Here is a 24,061-nt window from a genome sequence, read left to right as displayed (position 1 = left end):
AGCAGAGATTCAAAAGCAGAAGCTGCCACTGTCAGGGTAAAAAAACAATAAACTGACAAATTAGTGGAGGCTCAGTGCATATAAGTCTGAGCATTAAAAACTCCACAGAAACTCAGTAACAGCAAACCCCCACATTTTTGTTAAGTTTTCTTTTCAAGAGCACAACTAGGTTCTCACAATAAATAAATAAATTTCCACTTGACTACCACAGAGGGAGGGAAAAGGAACTATTTTGAAATATGCCAAAACACTTGGTTCTTTTTAAGAAGGTATGCCCTAGGTCAAAATAGGTCATCAAAGCCTACACTGACAGAGTATTATCAGTACTGAACTGATCTGAAAAAGGGGAAATACCAAATTCCAAACTTCTCTAGCCACCCTGTCCCACATAGAGGAAGAGCAGGGGGCATTAAAAGGGGGGGGGGAGCACTGAGAAACACTTGTGAAGTTCACAGCCCATAGACACAGACACTAAATGACTGACACCTAACAATAGAACTGCAAAATACATTCCCTACCCTCATACCTTACTAACATATTAATTACCAAAAACCTATGTATAACAGTTTCTTTCTATGTACATCATGTCCAGTTCTCAAGCAAAAATTAACAAGGCATTCTAAAAGAAAAAAAAAACCCACAAAAGAGGGGTTTTGTCTTTGTTTTGTCTTTGAAGAGACAAAGTAAGCATCAGAACCAGACACGGCAGAGATATTGGAATTCTCAGACTAGAAATTTAAAACAACTATGATTAGAGGTGCCTGGGTGGCTTAGTTAGTTAAGTGTCCAACTCTTGATTTCAGCTCAGGTCATGGTCTCAGGGTTGTGAGCTCAAGCCCTATGTAGAGGCTTTGTGCTAGGCGTGGAGTTTGCTTGAGATTCTCTCTCTCCCTTTTCCTCTGTCTTTCCTGCCCACCCTCTCTAAAAAGAAAAAAAAACTAATTTAAATTTTTAAAATAATTTATTTTAAATAAATAAATAAAACAACTATGATTAATATGCTAAGGGCTCTCATGGATAAAGTAGAGAACATGCACGGACAGATGGACAATACAAATAGAGATGGGAATCCGAAAGAACCAAGAAATGCTAGAGATCAAAAACACTAAAACAAAATTGAAGAATGCCTTTGTTGGGCTTATTAGTAAACTAGACACAACTGAGTATATATCAAAGAAACCTCCAAAACTAAAAAGAAAACAGAGACTGAAAAGAATAAAACAGAATATCCAAGAACTATGCGACAATCACAAAAGAAGTAACAAACACATAATACAACTACCTACCATAAAGAAAAAAGAAAGGAGAAAAAGAAACATGTAAAACAGTAAAGGACTCAAAATCTTCCCAAATTAATGTCAGGTACCAAAACACAGGTCCAGAAAGCTCAACAAAAAAACGAAAACCCACCTTACACTTAAAGACATACCATTTTCAAACTACAGAAAATCTAAGATAAAGGAAAAATCCTAAAAGAAGTGATGGTGGTGGGGATACCTTAACTATACAGAAATAAAGATAAGAATTACATCTGACTTCTCAAAAACGATGCAAGCAAAAAGAGAGTGAAATACTTAGTATTGAAAGAAAAAAATCTACCAATACAGAATTCTTTACCCTGTGAATTATTCTTCAAAATTGAAGGAGAAATAGACTTTCTTAAACAAAAACTAAGGCAATTTGTTGCCAATAGACCTGCTTTGCAAGAAATGTTGAAAGAAGTTCCTTAGACACAGGTCAGAAACTCAGATATACATAAATAAAGGAAGAATATTAAAGAAGGAATACTTAAGGGATATGTTGAGTCTCCCATTGGGCTGCCCTTCAGGAAGCCTCCTTCTCCCTCTGCCTGTGTCTCTGCCTCTCTCTCTGGGTCTCTCATGAACACATACATACATACATACATACATAAATGGAATATTTTTAAAAATAAAAAAGGAATACACGAAGGTAGAATAAAAACTTATTTTTCTTATTTTTTGAAGATTTTATTTATTCATTCATGAGAGACACACAGAGAGAGGCAGAGACACAGGCAGAGGGAGAAGCAGGCTCCCTGCAGGGAACCCTATGCGGGACTCGACTGGGATCACGACCTGAGCTGAAGGCAGATGGTCAACCACTGAGCCACCCAGGCATCCCTATTTTTCTTATTCTTAATTTAACAGAAAACTGTTCAAAAAACTAATACTAACAATGTATCTGTTTGTGTATGTTTGTGTATCTTATTTTTATACAGGTGTCTGCATTTGTGAAATGACAACAATGATATAAGAAATGAGAGGAATTAGCATTATTTTCTTATTATAAAGTACACATAATACTTATGAATTACAGTGCTATTTGAGAATGGATTTGGATTAGTTGTAAATGTATATTGCAAACTCTAGGGCAATCGCTAAAAATTGTAAAAAAAAAAAAAAAAAAGAATTCTAACTGAAATAAATATTAAAAAAAGAGAGAATGTAATCACATAAGATACTCAGTTAAAACCATAAAAGGCGGGATCCCTGGGTGGCGCAGCGGTTTGGAGCCTGCCTTTGGCCCGGGGCGCGATCCTGGAGACTTGGGATCGAATCCCACTTCGGGCTCCCTGCATGGAGCCTGCTTCTCCCTCTGCCTGTGTCTCTGCCTCTCTGTCTCTCTCTGTGTGACTATCATGAATAAATAAATAAAATCTTTAAAAAAAAAAAAAAAACATAAAAGGCAGGGGCACCTGGGTGGCTCAGCAATTGGGCATCTGCCTTTGGCTTGGGGCGTGATCCCAGGGTCTGAGATCAAGTCTCACATCAGGCTCCTTGCGGGGAGCCTGCTTCTCCCTCTGCCTGTGTCTCTGCCTCTCTCTGTGTGTCATGAATAAATAAAATCTTTAAAAATAAACAAATATAAAGGCAAATACAGATTTAAAAAGATGGTACAGTATAGGGAATATAGTCAATAATAATGTTGTATAGTAACAGATGGTGACCACCTTTATTGTGGTAAGCACTGAGTAATGTAAAGAATTGTTGAACAATTAGGAGGAGAGGAGATTCCCCCCTCTCCTCTTCCCCCCTCTCCTCTGCCCCAACCTTGGGTGTAAGCAACACGAAGAAATAATAATAATTTAAGATTCACAAAAAAAAAATTGTTGAACAAAAAAGAATTGCTGGATCAATATGCTGTACACTTAAAACTAACAGAACATTATATGTTAATTATACTTCAATAAACAAAACAATAAAATGAAGGATAAAAATCATCATCTTAAAAGAAAATGCACCTGACAAAATTGAACATCATTCATGATAAAAGCTCACAACAAAGTAGATTTAGAGGGCAAATACCTCAACATAATAAAGACCATGAGGCACCTGGGTGGCTCAGTTAGTTAAGCATCCAACTCCTGATTTTGGCTCAGGTCATGATATCAGGGCCTGGGATCCAGCCCCACATCAGGTTCTGCATTCAGCAAGGAGTATGTCTGAGATTCTCACCCTCCCCCCACTTGCATGCTCTCTCTAAATAAATCTTTTAAAAAGCATAATGAAGACCATATATGGAAAACAAAAGTAAATGGGGGTGCCTGGATGGCTCAGTTGGTCAAGTATCTGCCTTCAGCTCAGGTCATGAACCCAGTGTCCTAGGATCAAACCCCACTTCTGGCTTCCCACTCAGTGAAGCCCCACTTCTCCCTCCCTCTCAGCCTGCCCCTCTCCCTGCTCTCTCTCATCCTCTCTCTCAAATAAATAAAATCTTTTTTTTTAAAAAAGTAAATGGACAAATATATCACAATAACACTAATCAAAAGAAAGATGGAGAGGGGCACCTGGGTGACTCAGACAGTTAAGCATCCTACTCTTAATTTTGGCTCCGGTCATGATCTCGAGGTCATGGGACAGAGCCCTTAGATGGTTCTAAGCAGGGAGTCCACTTGAGATTCTCTATCTTCATCTGATCCTTCTGCAATCATGCACAGAACACACACACTCTCTCAAAAACAAATATATCTTTAAAAAATAGAAAAAAAAAAAAAAAGAGGGACACCTGGGTGGCTCAGTGGTTGAACATCTGCCTTTGGCTGGGGATGTGATTCTGATTCCAGGGATCAAGTTCCGCATTGGGCTCCCTGCAGGGAGCCTGCTTCTCCCTCTGCCTATGTCTCCGCGTCTCTCTCTGTGTCTTTCATGAATAAATAAAAACTTTTTTAAAATAATAATAAATAAATAAAAAAAAGAAAGAGTAGGAGTAACTACATTAATTTCAGAAAGAGCCAATTTCAGAGCAAGGAAAGTTAACAGGTATAAAGAAGGGCATTACATGATAATAAAGAGGTCAATTTTCTTGTGCCCCTCTTTTTTTTTTAAGATTTTATTTATCCATTCATGAGAGACACAGAGAGAGAGAGAGAGAGAGAGAGAGAGAGAGAGAGAGGCAGAGGGAGAAGCAGGCTCCATGCAGGGAGCCCAATGTGGGACTCGATCCCAAGTTTCCAGGATCTGACCCTGGGCCAAAGGCAGCGCTAAACCGCTGAGCCACCTGGGCTGCCCAAGAGGTCAATTTTCCAAGAAGACATAGCAATCCTTAACATGTAAATGCCATTATGTAAAGCAAAAACTTATAGAGCTACAAGGAGAAATACATGAATCCACTATCATATTTTAAAACTTCAACATCTCTATCAGAAATAGACTGATCCAGCAGGCAGAAAAGCAAGCAGTAAGGGTATAACTGGACTTAACAACATCAATCAAATGGATGTAACTGACATCCATAGGTTATTCCAACCAATACCAAGCTCACATAAAACATTGTGGTCTGTCACCAAATGTGGTCTGTCAAGACACATAAAATACACCTTAAAATTTTTAAATAAAAATTAGGCAATGTCTACTCTCATACTACAATTAAATTAATCTAGAAATCAGTAACAAAAAGGTAACGAGAAAATCCAAAAACTCATGGAGATTAAACAACACACTTCTAGATAACACATGGATCCAAGAAATTGCAAGTGGAAAAAATAAAAACACAGCTTATCAAAATTTGTGGGATTCAGCAAAAGCAGTGCTGAAAGGGAACTTTCTAGCCCTGAATAGACGTATTAAGTAGAAGAAAGACCTTCACCAAAAAGATATACAGATAGCAAATAAGCTTATGAAAAGATATTACACATCATATATCATCAGGGAAATGAAACTTAAAACAACAATGAGATATTATATACATCTAATAGAAATACCGGTGGTTGTAAGAGATTAGCAAGGGGATGAATAGGGAGGGCACAAAAAATTTTTAGGACAGTGAAAATGTATGATACCATAATGATGGATACATGTCATTATGTATTTGTTAAAACCCACAGAATGGATAACACCAAATGTGAACCTCAATATAAACTATGGACTTAGGGTGATTATGTCACTGAATGTTCATCGACTATAACAAATGTTCCACTCTGCCAGAGGCAGCTCTACACGTATGAGGTAAGGGGGTAAACGGAAAATCAGTTTCTTCACTCAATTTTGCTCTGAACTGAAAACTAAAAAACTAAAGTCTTAATAAAACAAAATTGGGAATTTTCAAAAGTTAATAAAAGACTACAAATCACAGATACAAAAAGATTATTAAAAATACATGTATTTGGGACGCATGGGTGGCTCAGCAGTTAAGCATCTGCCTTCTGCTCAGGGAGTGATCCCAGTCCAGGAACTAAGCTCCACATAGGGTTCCCTGCGAAGAGCCTACTTCTCCTTCCACCTATGTCTCTGCCTCTCTATCTCTCATGAATAAATAAAATCTTTAAAAAAATATGTACATATATATGTGTGTGTGTATATGTAGGATAAAAATCATGATCATCTTAAAAGAAAATGCACCTGACAAAATTCAACATCATTCATGATAAAAACTCACAACAAAGTAGATTTAGAGAGGAAATACTTCAACATAATAAAGACCATGAGGAGCCTGGGTGGCTCAGTTAGTTAAGCATCCAACCCTTGATTAATTCTTGATACATATATATATGTGTGAGTATATATATATATATATTCCATTTACCCCACCCAAAAAAATCCACACCTAAACATTATTTTCAAACTGGTAATTAAAATATATATATATATTGAAGACAGTCACCAATAAAGACAGGTTACAAACAGAAGAATAAAGTTAGAATTATCATCATCTTCTCATTAAAAATTCTGCAGCCAGAAGACAATGGAGTGACAGACTGAAAATGCTAAAAGAAAAAACTGTCAAACCAGAACTCTATAATAAGGGGAATATTTTTTAAAAATGAAGAAGATTCAGGACACCTGGGAGGCTCAGTAGTTGAGAATCTGCCTTCAGCTTAGGGTAAAATCCCAGGGTCCTGGGATCGAGTCCCACATCAGGCTCCTTGCAAGGAGCCTCCTTCTCCTTCTGTCTCTGCCTCTCTGTGTCTCTCATGATTAAATAAATTAAATATTTCAAAGAAAAAAAAAAAGGAAGTCCAACTCTCCCTCTTTGCAGATGACATGATACCGTATAAAGAAAACCCAAAAGACTCCACCCTAAGACTGCTAGAACTCATACAGCAATTCACCAATGTGGCCGGATACAAAATCAATTCACAGAAATCAGTGGCATTTCTATACACAATGAGACTGAAGAAAGAGAAATTAAAGAATCAATCCCATCTACCATTGCACCCAAAAGCATAAGGTACCTAGGAATAAACCTAACCAAAGAAGTAATGAATCTATACCTAAAAAAACTACAGAACACTTCTGAAAGAAATTGAGGAAGACACAAAGAGATGGAAAAACATTCCATGCTCATGGATTGGAGGAATATATATTGTGAAAATGTCTATGCTATCCAGGGCAATTTACACATTCAATGCAATCCCTATCAAAATACCATGGACTTTCTTCACAGAGTTGGAACAAATAATCTTAAGATTTGTGTGGAATCAGAAAAGACCCCAAATAACCAGGGGAATACTGAAAGAGAAAATCAATGCGGGGGGCATCACAATGCCGGATTTCAAGCTGTATTACAAAGCTGTGATCCTCAAGACAGTATGGTACTAGCACAAAAAGACACACAGATCAATGGAACAGAATAGAGAATCCAGAAGTGGACCCTCAACATTATGATCAACCAATATTCAACAAAGCAGGAAAGACTATCCACTGGAAAAAGGACAGTCTCTTCAATAAATGGTGCTGGGAAAATTGGACAGCCACATGTAGAAGAATGAAACTAGACCATTCTCTTACACAATACACAAAGATACATTCAAAATGGATGAAAGATCTAAATGTGAGACAAGAATCCATCAAAATCCTAGAGGAGAACACAGGCAAACACCCTTTTTGAACTTGGCCACAGCAACTTCTTGCAAGATACCTCTATGAAGGCAAGGGAAACAAAAGCAAAAATGAACTGTTGGGACTTAATCAGAATAAAAAGCTTCTGCATAGCAAAGAAACAGTCAACAAAACTAAAAGACAACCTATAGAATGGGAGAAGGTATTTGCAAATGACATATCAGATAAAGGGCTAATATCCAAGATCTATAAAGAACTTATTAAACTCAACAGCAAAGAAACAAACAATCCAATCATGAAATGGGCAAAAGACATGAACAGAGATTTCACCAAAGAAGACGTACACATGGCCAACACGCACATGAGAAAATGCTCCACATCCCTTGGCATCAGGGAAATACAAATCAAAACCACAATGAGGTACCACCTCACACCAGCAAGAATGGTGAAAATTAACAAGACAGGTAACAACAAATGTTGAAGAATGTGGAGAAAGGGGAACCCTCTTGCACTGTTGGTGGGAAAGTGAACTGGTACAGCCACTCTAGAAAACAGTGTGAAGGTTCCCCAAAGAGTTAAAAATGGAGCTACGCTACAACCCACAACCCAGGAATTGCACTACTGGGTATCTACCCCAAAGATACAGATGTAGTGAAAGGCCGGGACACCTGCACCCCAATGTTCATAGCAGCAATGTCCACAATAACCAAACTGAGGAAGAACCCACAATGCCCTTCAACAGATGAATGGGTAAAGAAGATGTGGTATATATATACAATGGAATATTACTCAGCCATCAGAAAGGACAAATACCCACCATTTCCTTTGATGTGGATGGAACTTGAGGGTATTATGCTCAGTGAAATAAGTCAATCAGAAAAGACAATCATAATTTGGTTTCACTCCTACAGGGAATATAAGAAATAGTGAAAGGGATTATAAAGGAAGGAGGAGAACTGAGTGGAAAAAATTGGAGAGGGAGACAAATCATGAGAGACTCCTAACTCTGGGAAACAAAGGGTTGCAGAAGGAGAGGTGGGCAGGGGGTTGGGGTAACTGGGTGATGGGCACTAAGGAGGGCACTTGATGGGGTGAGCACTGGGTTTTATAGTGTATGTTGGCAAATCAAACTTAAATAAAAACAAATGGAAAAAAAAAGAGAGAGAAAGATCTTGAATCAAACCTAAACTTCCACCTTAAGACACAGGAAGAAAAGAGCCACCTAAACCTAAAGAAAGCAGAAGGAAGGAAGGAAGGAAGGACGGGAGGGAGGGAGGGAGGGAGGAAGGGAGGGAGGAAGGAAGGAAGGAAGGAAAGAAGAAATCAATAGAAAAACAGGAAATTTTATTTTAAAAACTAGGTTGCTAATTGACAAACTATGACTTAGATTAAGCAGGGGGAGGAAAAAGATTCAGACAACTAAAAGTAGGAATGTCCATGGAGACATTACAAAAATAAAAAGTACTATAATGGAATCTATGAAAAACTATATGCCACTTGATTCACTAACTTAGATGAAACACACAAATTCCTAAAATGACACAAACTACCAAAACTGACTCAAGAAAAGAAAATCTGAATAGAATACGACAGGTAAGAGATTGAATCAGTAATCAAAACCTAACCACAAAGAAAGGCCTAGACCCAGATGGCTTCACTGGTGAATTCTGTCAAACAGTTAAAGAAAAATTAATACCAACTCTTCCAAAAATTAATGGAGGAAACAATGTGCAACTCATTCCCTGAGGCCAATTTTAGCCTAATACCAAATCCAGATAAAGACATAACCAGGAAACTACAGATCAGTATCTCTTATGAATGTAGATGCAAAAATCCTCAATATAACACTATCAAAACAAATCCTGCAACATATAGAAAGTATTCTACACTATGACAAAGTAGAATTATCCCAGGAATGCAAGGCTAGTTTAACATAAGAAAATCAATTAATATACCACATCAACAAAGTAAAACATGAAACCCAAATGATCATATCAATAGACACAGAAAAAAAAATACCAAAATTCAACACCTCTTTCATGATAAAAAAAATTTTAAATGGCTAACATAGCAGGTTTTTTGTGAATTTTATAATAAAACAATTTAATGAGCAAAGGATATGAATCAACTTTTCCAAAAAAAACATACAAAAAAAAAACACCATACAAATGGCCAATATACATGCAAAAAGATGGCCAACATCATTAGTCATTAGAGAAATGTAAATCAAAACCACAATGAGATATAATTTCATACCCATTAGAATTAGAATGTCTATACTGTAAAAAAAAAAAAAAAAGAAAAAGAAAAAGAAAAAAGTGTTGGCAAGGATGTGAAGGAACTGGAACCTTTATACGATGGTGGTGGATATGTAAAACGGGGAGCCACTTTAGGAAACTGTGGAAGCTTCTCAAATAATTAAATACTGAGTTTCCATATGACCTAGGAATTCTACTCCTAGGCATAAACCCAAGAGAAATGAAAACATATGTCCACACAAAAACTTGCACGGAAATGTTCACAGCAATTCTGGTCTTATGAGCCAGAGTAGAAACAATCTAAATGTCCATCAAGTGATAAATGACTGAACAAAATATGGCACAGCAATATAATGGAATATTACTTAGTAATAAAGGAATTAAGTACTATGATGCCAAAACATGGATGAATGTGAAAACATTAAGCTAGGTCAAAGAAGCTAGTCACAAAAGATATATGTTATATGATTTTATTTACAGGGAATGTCCAGAATAGGCAAATCTAGAGGGACAGAAAGTAAATTAGTGGTTGCTGTGGCAACAGTTGCACAACTCTTAATACTAAAACCCATTATATATTTTAAATAATAAAGGTATGTATGATCAATGAATTGTACTATATATGAGTTATATCTCAATAAAATTGTTGCCATAAAAATGGGAGCAATAAAGACTTTCTCAGACAAACAAAAACAGAGGATTAATTGGCAACCAATCTATATTACAAAAGTGATAAAGGAAGCTTTCCTTTTTTTTTTTTTTTTTTTAAGATTTTATTTATTTACTCATGAGACACACAGAGAGAGGGGCACAGACACAGGCAGAGGGAGAAGCAGGCTCCATGCAGGGAGCCTGATGTGGGACTTGATCCCAGGTCTCCAGGATCACGCCCTGGGGGCACTAAACCACTGAGCCACCTGGGATGCCCTAAAGGAAGCTTTCCAACAGAGAGCAGATGAGCCTGGAAACCAGGATCTACACAAAGAAATGAACAGTCCTTGAGATCACACAAATAAAGCATGGAATTCTTTATTTATTTATTTATTTATTTATTTTTGGAATTCTTTATTTTTTATTTCCATTGCTCTAATGGATATTTAACCGTCTAAAGGAAAATAGTATCAATTATATGCAAATGCAAAACGAAAATGTATGGCAAAAATAACACAAAGTAGGGTAGACAAAATAGGGAATATACCTTTACACAGTCTACACTACACACGAAACAATATAACATTATTTGAAGGTGATTAATTGTGTGTCCTATAGACTAAGGCAACTAGTAAATGTTTTAAAAGAGATGTAAATATGTCAATAGCAAAAACAAAATGGAATCAAAATAATACTCAAAAATAATACAAATACAAAATAATACAAATACAAAAAAAGGACAAAAAAGGAAGAAAAAAAGACAAAGAACAGTTGGAACAAACACTTTCAAAATGGTAAATTTCAATTCAGTATCATTAATAATTACATTAAATGTAATTATAAAAAACAAAAGTTGTCAGAATACATAAAAAAGATAAAAAGGATTGTCAGACCAGGTAAAAAAAGCATGACACAACTAAATAAAAAAGTAAAACCCAATCTGATTATAAAGATCCAGAATAACCAGACAACGATAAAGAGTCCACCAATGATGACATAAACTTAACTATCAATTGACAAAATTACATCTCAAAAAAATTGTATCAACAATTTTCTTTCTTTTTTTTTTAAGATATTATTTATTTATTCATGAGAGACACAGAGAGAGAGAGAGAGAGAGAGGCAGAGACACAGGCAGAGGGAGAAGCAGGCTCCATGCAGGGAGCCCGACGTGGGACTCGATCCCAGGTCTCCAGGATCAGGCCCTGAGCTGAAGGCGGCGCTAAACCGCTGAGCCACCCTGGCTGCCCTGTATCAACAATTTTCTTTTTTTTTCATTTTAACAATTTTCAATACTGAAAGTAACTTGCATACATTTGACAGATCTAACCTGACAGGTACCTCTAGACATAATGCAATGATTTCACAACAAAGAACTGTTTGTGGTTAATTTTTTAAGGCAAGAATTCTACCTTAAATTACTGAAATTCAAATTAATAGTGAAATAAAGCCTTGTTTATCTTCAACCAACTTTTGTAATAATTTCAGCGAGTGGGCAGCCCGGGTGGCTCAGTGGTTAAAGCGCCACCTTCAGCCCAAGGCCTGATCCTGGAGTCCCGGGATAGAGTCCCACATCAGGCTCCCTGCATGGAACCTGCTTTTCCCTCTGACTGTGTCTCTGCCTCTCTGTCTGTCTGTGTGTGTGTCTCTCCCCCCGCCCCGTGTCTCTCATGAATAAATAAATAAAATCTTAAAAAAAAATTTCAGCTAGTTATATTTTTTTAAAGTTCACTGAAATGCTTGAACACTTCACATTAAAATGCCAAAAAAAATAAGTAACTTCACAATTGAGTACAAAATCAAAAAAGTAAACCTACAACAAAATTTTTGTGCTATTGTTGACTTATACTAATAAATAAATATTTGATCTTTGTTCCCTCACACAGAACTCCTAAACCCCTTCCAATTTCCTAAGTGAAAAGAACAATAAAGGTAACTTTTCTTATTTTTAACAATCCCTTTTCAACCATACCTGAGTCACATTAATGCACTTACTTTTGGAAAACCCCTAAGGATGCGGGAACCAACCAACCGTGGGTTTAGATGGTTGGAACTTCCATCCTTATCTCCCCTACCTTGAGTGAATGGAGGGAGGGGCTGGCTGGAGGTTGAATCAATCACTAATGGCCAATGATTTAATCACGCACGCCTGCATAAGGAAGCTTCTGTAAGTATCTGTGAACTACAAGGTTTGGAAAGTTTCTAGGTTGATGGAAATACTGGAAAGGTGACACAGCTAGAGAAGGCATATAAGCTCTGCAGCCCTTCCCCCTGTATACATCTCTTTGACCTGCTTGTTCCTAAGTTGTATCCTTTATAATAAACCAGTCATCTAGTAAGTAAATTTCCCTGAATTCTGTGGCCATTCTAACAAATTAATCAAACCCAAGGAGAGGGTCATTAAACCTCTTTATAGCCAGTCAGTCAGATGCACAAAGCAATGACCTAGACTTGCAGTTGCCATCAAAAGTAAAGGTAGTCCTATGGGATCTGATACTATCTCTAGGTAGACAATATCAGAATTGCTTAAATTGAGATATCAGTGTCTGACTGAAAACTGGAAAACTGCTTGGTGTGGGGAAAAAACACCCAACACATGTGATGACCAGAATTAAGTATTAAGAACAGAGAAGATACACAGAGGAGTTTTTTCCCTTATAAATGTAATAAACATTAAAAGGAGGGCAGTCCGGGTGGCTCAGCGGTTTAGTGCCACCTTCAGCCTAGGGTATGATCCTGGAGACCCTGGATTGAGTCCCATGTCAGGTTCCCTGCATGGAGCCGGCTTCTCCCTCTGTCTGTGTCTCTGCCTCTCTCTCTCACTGTGTCTCTCATGAAAAAAATAAAATCTTTAAAAAAAAAAAAAAAGAAAAGAAAAGGAAAATCACAGGCCCAAATACTGTTACTTAGATGAGGACATGTCACCAAACCGGGGCTTACTACCTACCCTAACTAGAGTTTCAACTTCTTCTAGAAATGTAAGTCTTAACTATGAACCAGAAATTTTCTGATTAAGCACCAATGAGATAATCATATAACTCTCCATTTCCCAAAGGAAGATGAGGTAATCCACCTAATATGACCCCTATCCTTCCCAGCAAGGGAAGATGACCTTGCCTAAAACAATCCTTTCTCTTTTTTTACTAATAATTTTCTTGCCCAACCCGCCTTTCTATAAAAACCTTCCATTTTGGACAATTCCTCAGGAGCACCCTTCTATTTACTAGATGGAATAGGGCAGCCCCGGTGGCGCAGCCTGCAGCCCAGGGCGTGATCCTGGAGACCCGGGATCAAGTCCCACGTTGGGCTCCCTGCATGGAGCCTGCTTCTCCCTCTGCCTCTCTCTCTGTCTCTGTGTTGCTCATGAATAAATAAATAAATAATTTTTAAAAATGGTTTTACTAGATGGAATATTGCCCGATTCATGAATCATTTAATAAAGTCAATTAGATTCAAATTTACTCAGCTAAATATTGTTTTTTAACATGATGAAAATTGTACCATTATAGTAGGTACCATTATTTGAGCCACTAAGTGTTGTATTTGTATTTCATCGATAAGAAAACAGAGGTAGGCTGAAAGCACTAACTTGCCTAAAGTCTATATAAGGGCTGAAGCAAGGATTCAAAATCCAAGTGTCCCTAACTATGAAGTTCACATTTTTAATTTCAACTCTCTGCCCATAATAAGTCAACTGTATAAGCTGTAGGTAATGGTAAATTCTAAAACTTTAATGAAATCCAAAACAAATAGGAACCACATACATCCTTACTCAGAGATCTCTCTTCCTAATGAAGAAACTATTGTCAATTCTATGCTGCAATTTTAAAGCACTCTCAACACAAAAATAAAAACATACGTGCAATTTTTCTTTTAGCCAAACACTTTGTTCTATTCGACTGTTTTGTCTTCATTTTCTGCAATCCATTCTCCTCCTTTGGTTCCTGTTGCAAAACAAGAAATACCATTAGGGCAGCTACTATTAAAAGTAATCTTTCTACCTCTTCCATAACTAATAGAGATCACTGAGCTTCTGCAGAATCAGTGAGTACTGTAAATTTCACAGAAAACATCAGAAAAACATCTTTACGGTACAAAAAAGAAAACATGTAGATCTGGAATAAAAATCATAAAAATTCAAATGTATAATATATTGACATTATCATCTGTCACATGGAAATTCATGTAAAAATTGGCCATCTGCACAATACTAGTAAGCAAGCACTCAAGTTCAGAGAAAGCTTGATTCAAGAATTTAAAAATTAGGAACCACAGGGACACCTGGATGGCACAGTCAGTTAAGCAACAGGTCATGGTTTCAGCACAGGTCATGATCTCAGGGTCGTGAGGTCGAGCCCAGCATCAGGCTCCTGCATCAGGCTCCATGCTCTACTTAAGACTGTCTCTCCCTCTACCCCTGCCCCTGCCCACCATGCTCTCTCTCTCTCTCTAATAAAGAAATCCTTTTTAAAAAATTAATAGGTATGTTTAAAGTCAGTGTGTATTCATTTATTTTTGTTTAAGATTTTATTTATTTATTCATGAGAGACACAGAGAGAGGCAGAAACACAGGACATTGGACTCAATCCCAGGACCCTGGGATCATGACCTAGTCAAAAGGCAGATGCTCAATCACTGAGCCACCCAGGTGCCCCTCATTTATTTTAAATCAGTACTTAAAAAGCAACAGAACTAGGGAAAACTATGTAATATAATTATCAGAAAAAAGGACTATATATAAAGATCTCTTACAAATCAATGAAAAGACCAGTATTTAACCTCCTTCCATAAGCAAAGGGCATGATGAGATAGCCCATAGAGAAAAATACAGAAGGGGCTCCGAAGTACATGGCAAGAGACTCAACTTCTCTTTGAACATGTAAATCAAAATAATTATATACTTTTTAAAACCTTTATTAATAGTAAAAATAAAATGCTTTACAAAACACTTTATGTAGGGAAAAAGATACTCTCATACCACTGACAGGATAAAACGGATGCAATATGTCTAGTGGGCAAATTTCAATAACCTCAGAAATCATTCATGTACACAATCTTTGTCCAGCAATACACTTCTAGGAATTTATTCTACAGATACACTCACACACAAGCACAAAGATGTGTGTACAATAATGCTCTGAAGTAGAACATTTTGTCATTGTAAAACCTGAATCATTGCCACTGAAAATATGACCTACAGATGAGTGGAAATCAGCATGCTGCTTGTTACTGCAATAACAAAAAAAAAAAAAAAAAACACAGAGCAGTGCCTCAGTCAGTTAGGTGTCTGCATTCAGCTCAGTTCATGATCCCCAGGTTCTAGGATCCAGCTCCACATCAGGCTCCCTGCTTCATGGGGAGCCTGCTTCTCCATCTCCCTCTGCCACTCCCCCTGCCTGCATGCTCTCTCTCAAATAAATAAAATATTTAAAATAAAATAAACATAGAAACTGAGAATAAGCATTCAGAAACTTTTACAGCAATTTAACATTGCCACAACATCTAAGCACACAATAAGTGGACTTCCGGGGTGAAAACTGAAGACTAGTCATTTGCAGAAGGACCAGTCACTAAAAGCTGAAAATAATATAAATCGAAGATGCATTTAATACACCTACTGTACCAAACATCATAGTTTAAGCCTAACCTACCTTAAACAAGGCCAGAACACTACCTTAAACATGGTTTCAGTTGGGCAAAATCACCTAATACAAGACCATTTTTAGGGCAGCCCGGGTGGCTCAGGTGTTTAGCGTCGCCTTCAGCCCAGGGCAGGCGTAGTAATCCTGGAGACCCGGGACGAATCCCATGTTGGGCTCCCTGCATGGAGCCTGCTTCTCCCTCTGCCTGTCTTGGCCTCTCTATGTATCTCTAATAAATAAAATCTTTAAAAAAATGATTTTAAAAAAAGACCATATTTATAATTAAGTGTTGACTACTTCATGTAATTTACTGAATACTGTACTGAGAGTGAAAAACAGAAGGCATGGATGGGTACAGATAGGGTGTAAATGGATCAGTTATTTACCTTCATGGTTGTGTGGCTGACTGGAATCTGTGGCTCACTGCCAGTGCTCACTATCACAAGAGTATATCATATCATGTACTGCTATCCCATAAAAAGATCAAAATTCAAAGTTCAGTTTCTACTGAATGTGTATCACTTCACACCATCATAAAGTCAAAAAATCATAGTCAAACTTTCAAAACTCAGGGAGAGTCTGTATATAAAACTGTCAAGAAATCAGTAGAAGACTCAAAGCTGCCTGCTTGGAAATGCTAGGGGAATATGAGGCAAACAGGTAGCTCAAGTACCATATTTCTTTTTTTTTTTTTAAGGTTTTATTTATTTATTCATGAGAGACACAGAGAGAGAGCACGAGGCAGAGATATAGGCAGAGGAAGAAGCAGGCTCCATGCAGGGAGCCCGATGTGGGACTTGATCCTGGGACTCCAGGATCAGGCCCTGAGCCAAAGGCAGATGCTTAACTACTGAGCCATCCAGGCGTCCCATGTACCATATTTCAACAACATAGCTCAACATATTCAGTAAAGAGATCATGATATGGAAGAACAATTAGTAAAACAAAGCCAACAACATTCTTTTCACTGCAGCTTCTTAAATGCACAGATATTAGCAACACAGCAATTATTTTAAGAAATATGTGATTAAGTGGATGATACAAAATTCTGTTTCACTGTCAACCAATGTGAACTAAATTTTTAACTGTACCAAACCATAAAGGATTAAACTTTAAGTTACATGTAGCCAGAATTAACTATGGGAAAAACAACCTAGATTTAAGAAGCTTGTGCCACAGTGTTACTCAATGCAGTTTCTATTACCAAAAAAATGTCAGTCAAACAAAATACTATGTATAGTAGAAATGTTAAGTTACATAAGACTAAGGCTAATGCATTCAACTCAAGAACATTCTCCTTTATTATGTGATATGTAAATGTATCATAAGCAACATAAGTAGAAAGACTTGCTTATTTTTCTGATATTTTCAGTATTTTCAATGAACTTGATTCCATGCAAAGGACAGAATTTCTATGACATGTAAGATGAAAGGATAGAAATGAAAATTACATTACTGGAAGAACAGAGATTCTACAGATTGTGATTATGCTCTACAATTTTACAACGAACATCAGGGAAATGGCTAAGTTTAATATTTCACATCTGCATAACATTATCATCCAAAACCTTAAAAAGTTAGAATTTTTCAAATATTATGTTACTTCAAAAAAGATCTAATTCATGTTCTGAATTCCATTTCTTTCATCAAAAAGATAACTAAAACATAATTATGGAAACAGCCCAAGTAGCCATCAATCAATGAATGGATAAAGAAGATGTGGTAATATATAAACAATGGAATATTACTGAGTCATAAAAAAAGAATGAAATCTTCCCATTTGCAACAACATGGACAGATCTAGAAAGTAAAACGCTAAATGAAATAAGTCAGTCAGAAAAGGCAAATACCATAGTTTCCCTCATATGTGGAATTTAAGAAACAAAATAAAGAAAAAAAAAGAGACACCAAAGAACAGACTCTTACCTATAGAGAACAAACTAATGGTTACCAGAGAGGAGGTGAATGAAGGGATGGGTGAAACAGGTAAAGGAAATTAAGATATCATGATAAGCACTGAGTAATGTATCAAATTGCTAAATCACTATATTATATACCTGAAACTAATATAGTACTGTAGATTAACTATAATGGAATTTAAAAATAATAATAGTAATAAGAAGATAACTGAAATGTATCTATAATGTTTCAGTAAACAAAACTGCTGGAACTGGCTAATCAGAGGATCAAAGATGATTTTTGAAATGTAGCATTTTCAAGCTCATTTTGAATAAAAATTAAAAATACTACGATCTTACTACAACTGCTAAAAAATTCTTCCTGTTCCTTAACATAAAACTGATTTCTTCACACTGAATTTTATCTTTTTAAAACCACAGGCTTTAGGGACACGCGGGTGGCTCAGTGGTTAAACATCTGCCTTCAGCCCAGGGCATGATCCTGGAGTCCTGGGACTGGGTTCTGCATCAGGCTCCCTGCATGAAACCTGCTTCTCTCTCTGCCTGTGTGTCTGCCTCTGTCTCTCATGAATAAATAAAATCTTTAAAACAAAACAAAACAAAAAAACACAGGCTTCAGATATACAATATCCCCTGTGACATTAGCATCATCATAATCAACCCAAACTAGAATAGTAAGTTGTTAAGCAAGAAGAAAGCTCATCTGTCAAAATAAGAACTTTAAATATGGATATACACAGTGTTCATTGAAAGGATATAAATAGGGGATCCCTGGGTGGCGCAGTGGTTTGGCGCCTGCCTTTGGCCCAGGGCGCGATCCTGGAGACCTGGGATCGAATCCCACATCGGGCTCCCGGTGCATGGAGCCTGCTTCTCCCTCTGCCTGTGTCTCTGCCTCTCTCTCTCTCACTGTGTGCCTATCATAAATAAATTTTAAAAAAAAATTTTAAGAAAGGATATAAATAGGGCAGCCCAGGTGGCTCAGGGGTTTAGAGCCTGCCTTCAGCCTGGGATGTGATCCTGGAGTTCTGGGATCGAGTCCCACGTCGGGCTCCCTGCATGGAGCCTGTTCCTCCCTCTGCCTGTGTCTCATGAAAAAATAAATAAAATCTTTAAAAAAAATTTTTTTAAAGTCTATATATATCCTTTCTTTAAGATTTTTATTTATTGGGATCCCTGGGTGGCGCAGCGGTTTGGCGCCTGCCTTTGGCCCAGGGTGCGATCCTGGAGACCCGGGATCGAATCCCACACATCGGGCTCCCGGTGCATGGAGCCTGTTTCTCCCTCTGCCTGTGTCTCTGCCTCTCTCTCTCTCTCTCTGTGACTATCATAAATAAATAAAAAATTTTTTAAAAATTTAAAAAAAAAAAGATTTTTATTTATTTATTCATGAGACACAGAGAGAGAGAGAGAGAGAGGCAGAGACACAGAGGGAGGCAAAGACACAGGCAGAGGGGGAAGCAGGCTCCATGCAGGGAGCCTGATGTGAGACTCGATCCCAGGACTCCAGAATCACACCCTGGGCGGAAGACAGGCGCTCAACTACTGAGCCACCCAGGCATCCCCTATATAGATGTTTAATACAGAGTTCACTTTCACATATAACTTTGGTTAGTTACAACTGTGGAATGACAAAAATTTATCAGTAAAATAGGCATTCTCTATATTAAATTGCTTATAAACACAATTCCAAGGAACATGTACCAATTTTGTTTTTTTTTCCTCCTATGTTTGTTCTGATTATATTTATTGAAATGAAACCTATGTCTGTTATACATAACGAGAGAAACAGGCTCTTATTTTATCTTTTTTAAATTTCATTTTCTAACAATCCTCTTTTATTGTATTTTAAAATGTATCAGTCTGTGACAGACTGAAATTTTTTTAATATTTTTTTAATTAATTTATTTATTTATTTAGAGAAAGAGAGAGAACAAGTGGGAAGAGGGGCAGAGGGAGAGAATCTCAAGTAGACTCCACAGTAAGTGCAGAGCCCAATGCGGGGCTCAATCTCATCACCCTGAAATCATGACCTAAGCTGAAATCAAGAGTCAGACACCCAAACAACTGAGCCACCAAGGCATCCCAAGAGATTGGAAATTTTAAGCAGCAGCTAGTCTTGCATCACAGATTGTGTGAAGTGCACAGACCTAACTAATCATGAATAAGGACACACTAAAATACATTATGATCCATTCAGAATACCATGCTTCCATCTAAAAGAACAACTTTCAGGGCACCTGGGTGGCTCAGTCAATTAAGCATCTGACTTGATTTGGCTCAGGTCATGTCAGGGTCCTGAGATCAAGACTCACAATGGTTCAGCGTGGAGCCTGCTTAAGATTCTCTCTCTTCCTCTGCCCCTCCCCACCCTCAGATCTATGCTTTCTCTCAAAAAGACTTTAATTTTAAGGGATCCCTGGGTGGCGCAGCGGTTTGGCGCCTGCCTTTGGCCCAGGGCGCGATCCTGGAGACCCGGGATCGAATCCCACATCGGGCTCCCGGTGCATGGAGCCTGCTTCTCCCTCGGCCTGTGTCTCTGCCTCTCTCTCTCTCTCTCTCTGTGACTATCATAAATAAATAAAAGTTGAAAAAAAAATATTTAAAAAAAAAAAAAAAAAAAAGACTTTAATTTTAAATACACATATAAAAATATTTCTAAGTAATTAAAATAGTAAGGCTATTTACTATTAATAGGAAGCTAATAATAGCAAAATAGTAAGGCTAATCCATTTCCATATTTTCTACACAACCCCCCGCCATGAGATAAATAAAATTGCATGTAACCTGTATTTTCAGCATACCTCCAAATTTCAAAATACTCGCAAGCAAAAAATAAACACCAATTCTGAACAGGCAAACTCACCCCAAGAAAGAAAAAGTCCCATCCTAGTATGAATAGGGAATATCCACTAAACTTATATCAATCCCAAGAAAACATCAATCATAGAAGAGAAGTAAATAAACATAAAAGAGACACCCTGTGGCCACTGGGTGGCGAAAGAAAAGAAAAACTGGGTAAATTAACAGTTCTATAGACTGAAGAGAATTAAAAAAAACACCAACCATACCTCACTCAAAGTTTAGTAAGGGCACTGAAGAAAGTAAAAAAAAAAAAAAAAAAAAAATTCAACATAACAAAAAATGAAATATAGAAAGGAATAAAAATGGGGATCCCTGGGTGGCGCAGTGGTTTGGCGCCTGCCTTTGGCCCAGGGCCTGATCCAGGAGACCCTGGATCAATTCCCATGTCGGGCTCCTGGTGCATGGAGCCTGCTTCTCCCTCTGCCTGTGTCTCTGCCTCTCTCTCTCTCTCTCTCTCTCTCTCTCTGTGTGTGTGACTATCATAAATAAATAAAAATTAATTAAAAAAAAGAAAGGAATAAAAATGATCTAATAGAAAGTGGCTGAAATAGGATATAAGCAAAGCTGATCTAATAAATGTATAACTAGGATCTCTGAAGAAGAAAACAACAGTGAAACAAACTAACATTAAAACTACTGGGCAGCCCGGGGGGCTGAGCGGTTTAGCACCACCTTTGTCCCGGGGTGTGATCCAGGAGACCTGGGATTGAGTCTCACATCGGGCTCCCTGCATGGAGCCTGCTTCCCCCTCTGCCTGTGTCTCGACCTCTCTCTCTCTCTCTGTGTCTCTCATGAATAAATAAAATCTTTTAAAAAATAAATAAAATAAAATAAAATAAAATAAAATAAAATAAAATGAAATAAAATAATAAAACTATCATCAAAGGGGCATTTGGGTGGCTCAACTGGTTAAGGTCAAGCATTCAACTCCTCATTTTGGCTCCGGGTCATGATCTAGAGCTCCACATGGGGCTCCATACTCTCAACAAGGTGTCTGCTTGTCCCTCTCTCTTCCCTTTTGCCCCACCCCTGGCTCAGGCATCGCCTGCGTGCTCTCTGTAAAATAAATAAATAAATAAAATAATTAAAGAAAACTATAATCAAAGAAAAAAGAAGACCTGAATCTATATATTAAAAGTACCCACCATTTATCTGGGAAAATAGACCCTGAACAATTATTTTTCAGACCTATAGTATTAAACCTACTCTTGTACCTTAAAGATAAAGAACACTCTTAAAGCATTCAGACCAACAAAAAGGCATAATCACTTACAGAAAAAGGAAAATAAGCCGTACTTCTCAAATGCAACATACTAAAGCAAAACAAGTAAAACAAAACAAAGCAGCATTTTACAGAAACTTGGGAGAAAAATTTTTAAGTGAAAGTAGCCCAAAGTTGTAACCACAGAGATGCAGTGTTATTACAAGAGAGGAAGATGGGATCCCTCGGTGGCTCAGCGGTTGAGTGTCTGCCTTCGGCCCAGGGCGTGATCCCGCAGTCCTGGGATAGAGTCCCAAGTCAGGCTCCCTGCAGGAAGCCTGCTTCTCCCTCTACCTGTGTCTCTGCCTCTCTCTCTCTTTGTCTCTCATGAATAAATAAATAAAATCTTAAAAAAAAAAAAAGAAAAAAGAAGAGAGGAAGATAAACAGAAGTGGTATCCTTCAGGTTCATTAAAGAAAGAAAAAAAAAATAAAGGAAAGAAAGGAGAGGAAAAACAAAAATAAAGGCTCCTAAAGGTGAAAAAGCAAGCAAACAAACCAGACATGTCAATCTATCCTTCCCACCTAACACTCATTAACATGAACATCATCATCCATAAAAGAAATTATACTAAAGAGACAAAAGGAGAACTTTTAAACTAGGACATATACTCAGTAAATGATAGAAGTAAAAAATAAATTCCAAACTAAGTAGCTATAAACAAAAAGGCAAATAAAAACATTTTGGTTTATGAACATTACCCACCCCCCCAAATACCACTGTAGAAAAGAAAATTAATGCAACCTGCCAACAGACTACAAAGAAGCATCAAGAGATTAAGAAAAATTTAGAATCAAAAACTAAAAACTTAAACCATAAACAGACAAAAAAAAAAAGAACAAATGAAGTCAAGGTTGGTAAAACTCAGGAAAGTAAAGACAGACAAAATCATCTCAAAAAAGAAAAATAAATCACTACATCTTCAAAGGAAAACAGATTCAAGTAATTAATGATGGTCATTGAAGAAATGTAAGAAAGTAAATGAGAAGTATGAAAAAAATGACTTACAGGATATATTATTCAGAAAAAAGAACAAAATGCAAATAGGCATACTACATTTCACATATAAAAAAGCAGAATTAAGAAAACGTGTTGGCTTAATTTTCCTTTAAAGCAACATCAACAAGAAAAACAAGAAATAAAACTGCCAACAAGGAAGATAGATATGGAATAGGCAGTACAGGATAGAGAAGCAATATAATTTAAGTATACCTTTCTCTGCAGATTGACTTTTTCAATAGAGTAAGTATTCTACATATGCAAAAATTAAATCAAGGTTAGAGAGAAAACTAAAAATCAATGCAAAAAAATCTGAAAGATAGTAAATTTTATTTTTTTGAAAGACAGTAAATTTTGAAGTACCTCAATAAATTTATTAAATATTAATGGTTCTACGGACACCTGGGCGGCTCAGTGGTTGAGCATCTGCCTTCACTGGGGGCCTGATCCCGGGTCTTGGGATCAAGTCCCACATCTGGCTCCTGGCGGGGAGTCTGCTTCTCCCTCTGCCTATGTCGCTGCCTCTCTCTGGGTGTCTCTCATGAATAAATAAAATCCTTAAAAAATATATTAATGGTTCTAACCACACTAGTTTAAAAGATGTCAGTTTGCATAAAAATAAACCAGATTGTGTGCTATACATGAAACTCAATCAAAATTAAAAACATGAATTAAAACATCAACATATGACGCTAGAAAAACTAAATAGCCACATGCAAATGAAGAAGGCTGGACCGTTATCTTAAATGATATACAAAAACTAACACAAAGTGGATCGAAGACTGAAAGGTAAAAGCTGCAATTTTAAAACTCTCAGAAGAAAATATAGGGAGGAAACTTCATGACACTGGATTTGGAAAGGATTTCTTGAATATGACACTAAAAGCACAAGCAACAACAACAACAAAATAGATAAACTGGACTATAATAAAATTTAAAACTCCTGTGCAACAAGGACACTATTAACAGTAAAAAAGCAACGTGCAGAATAGGAGAAAATTTGTGCAAATCAGGTACCTGATAAGGGGTTAATATCCACATACATAAAGAAATCCTACAAATGGGCACCTACGTGGCTCAGTCTGTTGAGCGTATGCCTTCTTCTTAGATCAGGATCCCAAGGTCTTGGAGCCCCACATCCAGCTCCCTGCTCAGTGGGGAGTCTGCT

The 24,061-nt window shown here is 37.2% G+C and overlaps 1 protein-coding gene across 6 annotated transcripts in view; it reads right to left on the bottom strand.

Annotated features, from left to right (window-relative positions):
• The window catches only part of UIMC1 (ubiquitin interaction motif containing 1), a 127,140-nt gene that overhangs the window by 65,508 nt on the left and 37,571 nt on the right, over positions 1-24,061 (bottom strand). For all 6 annotated transcript variants that reach the window (XM_025435218.3, XM_049108868.1, XM_035715087.2 and 3 more), the window contains one exon: positions 14,067-14,151. In XM_025435218.3, the coding sequence (XP_025291003.1) occupies positions 14,067-14,151 (85 nt within the window). The remainder of the gene's footprint in view (positions 1-14,066; positions 14,152-24,061) is intronic.

This window comes from Canis lupus, chromosome 4 (genome assembly GCF_003254725.2).
Source record: "Canis lupus dingo isolate Sandy chromosome 4, ASM325472v2, whole genome shotgun sequence".
NCBI classification, from domain to species: Eukaryota; Metazoa; Chordata; class Mammalia; order Carnivora; family Canidae; genus Canis; species Canis lupus.
The sequence above is the reverse complement of the archived record's forward strand: the minus strand, read 5'-3'. Positions and strand labels throughout refer to the sequence as shown.